Genomic DNA, 5216 nt, shown 5'->3' on the forward strand with positions numbered 1-5216 from the left:
GTGGCATCGTTTGACATTTTTGCGACTCTCTTTAAATGCCGGTTTTAATAGCAGACAGCTGGACGCCCCGGCGCCTTCTGCGTTCAGCCTGGCGCGGCCTCGCCAGTCGCGTGGTCTGTGCGCACGCCGGAGAGGAGTAATGAAAAAGGCAGCTACCCCCTCAGAACGGCTGTGAATAGTTTTGACTTCGTGTCGCCCCTGGAAGGCTCAGGGTCGGGACTGGGTGGCGGTGAGAAGTGGCCGTGGGGCGCGGCGGTGGACAAAGGCCCGACCGCGGGCGCGGGCCACGCGGACCCCGGGGACAGGAGCCTGCTGCGGGAACGCCTCGCGCCCCGCAGCGCGGAGGTCGTGTAGGGAAGCTGTCACCCCCGTTTCTGCTCTCGACTTGGTCCTAGGGTAGCTGCGGGACTCCGGACAGGTGCCTTGGCGTCTCTGAGCCGGCGGCCTGCAGGATGATCTCCAGGACTGCAGCCCCCGCCTCGGGCCCCCGTCCCGCCTCACCCGCCAACATCGGGAGGTCCCAGCGGGACCTTCCGAGCAAGTCTGTCGTTTGCCCAGCAGAGGGCGATGGAGACCCGCCCTGGCCGGACCCCCGAGGCCCTTCGCCGCCACCCGCGCCAGGCGCAGGCTCCCTCGTGATCCGTGATCCGGGCGGTTCCGGGGCACCGGCGACACCAGGTATCCCGGGCGACCTGTGCCGGCCCCGGGGAGCGGCGGGGAGCCCGAGGGCCTTCGCGTTACCCCGAATGTGGTCGGGTCCGGGTGCTCGGACCCTCCCGCGCGGTCCGGTCTGGGAAGGGCACAGGGAAGAACCGGTTTGGGCAAAGACGTTTCTTTCCCGCTGTGCCTTTTGGTGAGGACCCACCCGGGAGCTCCCCCGGGGAGCCGGGGACCCCGCCCGGGGGGAGCCGGGTGTGGTGGCCGGGAGGGGACCAGGACCACCCGCCTGCGTGCAGGGCTGCAGGCTGCAGGCCAAGCCCACCGCGGGGCGGGGGGGGGGGGGGGGGGGGGGGGGGAGGCCTGGCGCGGCCGGGGGCGGGGACTTGCGGAGCCAGAGGATGACGCCACTGGCCCCCAATGCCTCCAGGTTCACCCCTGTTGTCATGGCGACGACAGCATCCTGGCAGCCTGGATGAGGCCAGCCTGCCCTCAGAAGTGACCAGAACTCCGCTCACTCCGGAAGCCACAGGCGCTAGGGCGAAGGCCCAAGAAGACCCTTCCCCGGGGACACCCTGCCCAGCCACCGACCTTATGGCCCAGGATCATCGAGGTCCTAAAGCACCCTCACCCCAGGGTCTTGGAAAAAACCTGCAAAGTATGGAAGCCCCCAGAGAGCACGTGCCCGCCACGGCTGGCTTTTTAACCCGCTAACGGTTTGTCTTTTGCTCATCTTTCTTTCTTTCCCTGGAGCGGTTTCCTGCGATTCTCTTCCGACCATTTCCTGGCTTCATCTACTTTTAGTGGAGTGACGTTTAAGTCACTTGGGCCAGCTGAGGCTGAGCACCGAGGATGTGCCAGGCAGGGGGAGGGATGATCCCGACAGTGCAGCGGCGGGTGCCGAACACTTAACATGTGGGGCTGCACCCGTGTGAACCCACTCAGCCTTCCCTACGAGGAGGCAGGTCTTACCCTATTCTGCGGAGAAGGGAACTCGATACCCAGCTCATCGGAAACCAGCCAAGAAGTAAAATCAGATAGATCTGAGTCCTAAACTCGAGTCCTTAACTATCACCAGGCAACTTCTCAAAACATCAGTTACAATGGCAGATGTGACCCTTGGTCTCTGGATGCGAAACTTTTTTACTCCTCCGAGACCACGCATTTAATCTTTCATTATGTGTTAACAATTGAGAAGGCCAGGGTAGAAACACTCCTAAAGAAGGACTAAGGAATGCATCCTGATAACGTCGATCCAGCTGGCATCGATCAGATACCCACCACTTGCCAGGCGCTGTGCTCGGCCTTCTGTGATCACCACCGCCACTGACATTCTCGACGACCCGTGAGGTCGGTTCCAGCGCAGGCACAAAGAGGGGACCCGTCCGTGTCCCACAGCTAACGGAGGGCTCCTTAGTCATCCACAGATGCGCGTCCTGGCCACGGTATGCATTCCGGCAACACGTTCTGCTTTGAAGAGAAAGACGAGAGGGCGATGTGTGCGAACACGCCCAAAAATCTCATCTGGTTGGACCATTTCCACCTAAAATGTCTATTATTTTGGAAGCAGGCTAGGATAGGGTTCCCCTCTCATCTCCCTGAGAAAAAAAAGTTGCTAAGCAAATAGTCTAAACAAAGTGAGAACATGTTTATAGGACATTTTAGAGTTAGAAAACACCTTCCTGCTCAGGATTTAATGTCACCTTCACGACTCTTATGGGGAGTCGTCAGAACTGCTTACCTTATATGCAATGTACAGGTGAACTCCAGGAAGAGAGGACTTTTTAACGGCTAAAGAAAACAGTCTTTAATCACGCACAAAGCCCAAAGCGGAAACAACCCAAATGTCCGTCAACGGATGAATGGATAAATAAAATATGGCGTATACACACCATGGAATATTACTGAGCCCTAAAAAGGAGTAAAATTCTGATACAAACTACAACAAGGATGAACCTTGAAGACATTATGTTAAGTGAGATAAGCCAGTCGCAAAAGGACACGTTTTGTCTGATTCGTTTACCTGAGGTCCCTAGGACAGACCAATTTATAGACACTGAAAGTAGAATAGAGGTTATTGGGGCTGGGGGGGGGCGGGAAGGAGGATGGGGAGTTAGTGCTTGACGGGTACAGAGTGTCTGCGATGGTGAACAAGATCTAGAAATGCGTGGTGGTGATGGACGTGCAACATCGTGACTAGATTTAATGCTGCTGAGCTGTACACTTAAAGACGGTTAAAAGGATCCATTTTATTTTATGTATATTTTACTACGATGAAGAAAAAAAAGAGGGCACCGTCGTACCCCTGCCTGTTCGGTTCGGTTTTTTCTTTCTGAGGGGGGTTCTCGTGTGTCCGCTGAAGCAGGATCGGCGTTAACATAAGACCCACTTCTTGGCTTTGCAGAGGTTGCTGCCTCCACTTGAAAGTAAGAAAACATCACACCTTTAAAAATAGCTCACAATCATGTGTTTTCGCTAAATGCAGGAGGCTGGTATTCCCCTCAGGTATTCCAAATGAGCAAGATCTGGCCAGGAGGCGGGAGCAGTGGGCGTGAGTCACTGGTTGTCAGGTGAGGTCATCATGGGGTGACCGTCTGTGTGGAGCGGGCCCTCCACCTCCCACGTCTGCTGCCTTCTCCCCTCAGGGGCGGCCAGGTCAGCAGCCAGCTTCGCTGGAACGCTCTCTGCTCTGGTGTGACGTTAGCCGGGAGACATTCTCCTTTATGACTCCGTGACTCACCATCCCTGCAGATGGGTTCACAAAACCTCCCACAACCGAAGCCAGCTCTGAGGTCAGGACCCTGGATGGCGAGAGAGAGAGAGAGAGAGAGAGAGAGAGAGAGAGAGAGAGAGAGAGAGAGAGAGAGAGAGAGAGAGAGACACATACAGCCCTGGGAAGGGCGAGGAGAAGCCTTTTTTTTTTTTTTTTTTTTTCTGTTCTTTGGAATGCTAAATATCTAAGAAATGATGGGATGGTTTTACTTATCTTGATTATTCCGATTAAGGCAAGTTAGGAGGTTAGGAGAGTGGCGCTCGGAAGGAGACAGTCAACATTTGCCGAATGCTTCTTGCTTCGGAGGAGTGCAACGGGCAAGAGAGATTTCCAACTGTGAATAGAAAAATATACATTCTTAATTAGCTTCCAGTAACTCTGGTTTTCTCAGAGGGGCACCAGAGTTGGAGCTTGGTATGTTTTCATGAAACCGACCCAGGTTTCAAGTAGACGACTCCGGTCTTTACATGAAGAATCATGTTTATGCACGTAACTAGGATATTAATAAGTGATAATGGGGAGGGACTTTCTTGAACATGATTATACACTCATCTAGCAACTATTAACCGAGGTACCACATATATAAAAGATGAAAGAGAGCAAGAAAGAGAAAGTTTCTGTTTTATTTGTTTTGCCTTTTTCCTGTTTAGTCTCTACGTCGTTGAGTCAGTCAGGTATGATGTGAGCCATAGCATCGGACAAGCCAATTGGAAGGGTCAGAAACTAGATTCGAATCAGCTAGAGGTGAAACCTATCCACATGAGGGCTTCGGGCACAGCTGTATCCAGGTGCCCAAGAGATAGAGTCAGGGGTCTGTCCTTCCATGTTTCTCAACAGTGCCTTCGTAGGCCCGTCACCCATAGGCGATGTTTTTGGATTACGGTGGGGACTTTATTCCTTTGTATGATGCTCACCTTCATCAATATGACCTTTGCTCCCAGGGGAACCCACCTGAAAGAAATTTTTGTCCACAAAAATATCTCACAGATCGAGAAAAATAAATGCTGATTCCAAAATAAAAAGCAATGGTTTCTGGGCAGGCAGAAACGCTGGGTGTCCACTCCCTCCCAGTGGACGTCCGCCTCCGGGACGCGGGGGCGGGGGCCGGGAGGGGGGCGGCTCGTCGCTCAGAGTCCACTCGCCTGGTTCCTCAGCGAGTCAGCCTGTCCCGCGAGACCTGTGTGCCCTGGACTTGGCAAATCCGAGTCGAAACTCCCGCTCTTCTCTAGCTGTGTGGCCTCCAGAGACTCCCCGAGAAGCGATCCTGCCACTCACCGCCTGGGCGTGGATGGGAGACGGGCGCCGGGCACCGCATGTGTCACCTCCCCTGACAGCTCTGCAAAGTCGTCACCCACGCGTTCCCCATCTTGCGGACGAAGCAGCTGAGGCCCGGCGGAATTCAGCGACCGGCCCAAGGTCACTAGGCGGGGAAGTGGCGCGCCTGCCCGGGGCCCTCTGCTTCGAAGTCTGGGCCTCACTCTCCTTGTCCGGAAAGTGGGTATGAGATGGAGGAGATGGAGGAAGACAAAGAGGAAGAGGAGTCAAACGCCCACGACAAATCACGCACGCAGTAGACCCAGCCCTCCCCGGCAGGCCTGGCTTCTCCCCGGCAGGCCTGGCTTCTTCTCCCCTCCTTCTCTTTTTCTTTTATTTTGGCCTCTTTTTAAAGCCCCCGCTGGTCCAGGGCGATATTTCCTAATCACGGCTGTGACCTGCTTTTCCCTCGGGGATGTGACCGTCACCCAGAGAACCCACAGCGCGGACCCCAGTGCAGCACCCTGGCCGT

At 55.2% G+C, this 5216-nt stretch overlaps 1 protein-coding gene across 1 annotated transcript; it reads left to right on the forward strand.

The window, feature by feature from the left end:
- Positions 1 to 416: 416 nt before the first annotated feature.
- LOC118601747 (cuticle collagen 1-like) lies at positions 417 to 2546 on the forward strand. The gene is made up of 2 exons (XM_036219686.1): positions 417 to 678; positions 1088 to 2546. The coding sequence occupies exons 1-2, from the start codon at positions 453 to 455 to the stop codon at positions 1369 to 1371; spliced, it is 510 nt and encodes a 169-aa protein (XP_036075579.1). The 5' UTR covers positions 417 to 452; the 3' UTR covers positions 1372 to 2546.
- Positions 2547 to 5216: the final 2670 nt, after the last annotated feature.

This window comes from Rousettus aegyptiacus, unplaced genomic scaffold, assembly GCF_014176215.1.
Source record: "Rousettus aegyptiacus isolate mRouAeg1 unplaced genomic scaffold, mRouAeg1.p scaffold_m13_p_4, whole genome shotgun sequence".
Lineage (NCBI taxonomy): Eukaryota > Metazoa > Chordata > Mammalia > Chiroptera > Pteropodidae > Rousettus > Rousettus aegyptiacus.

Bases quoted from the DNA above. Each gene is read 5' to 3' on its own strand.
- LOC118601747 (XM_036219686.1), top strand. From the start codon at position 453: ATGATCTCCAGGACTGCAGCCCCCGCCTCGGGCCCCCGTCCCGCCTCA. The intron at 679-1,087 runs GTATCCCGGGCG...CAATGCCTCCAG, and splicing joins CGGGGCACCGGCGACACCAG to GTTCACCCCTGTTGTCATGG.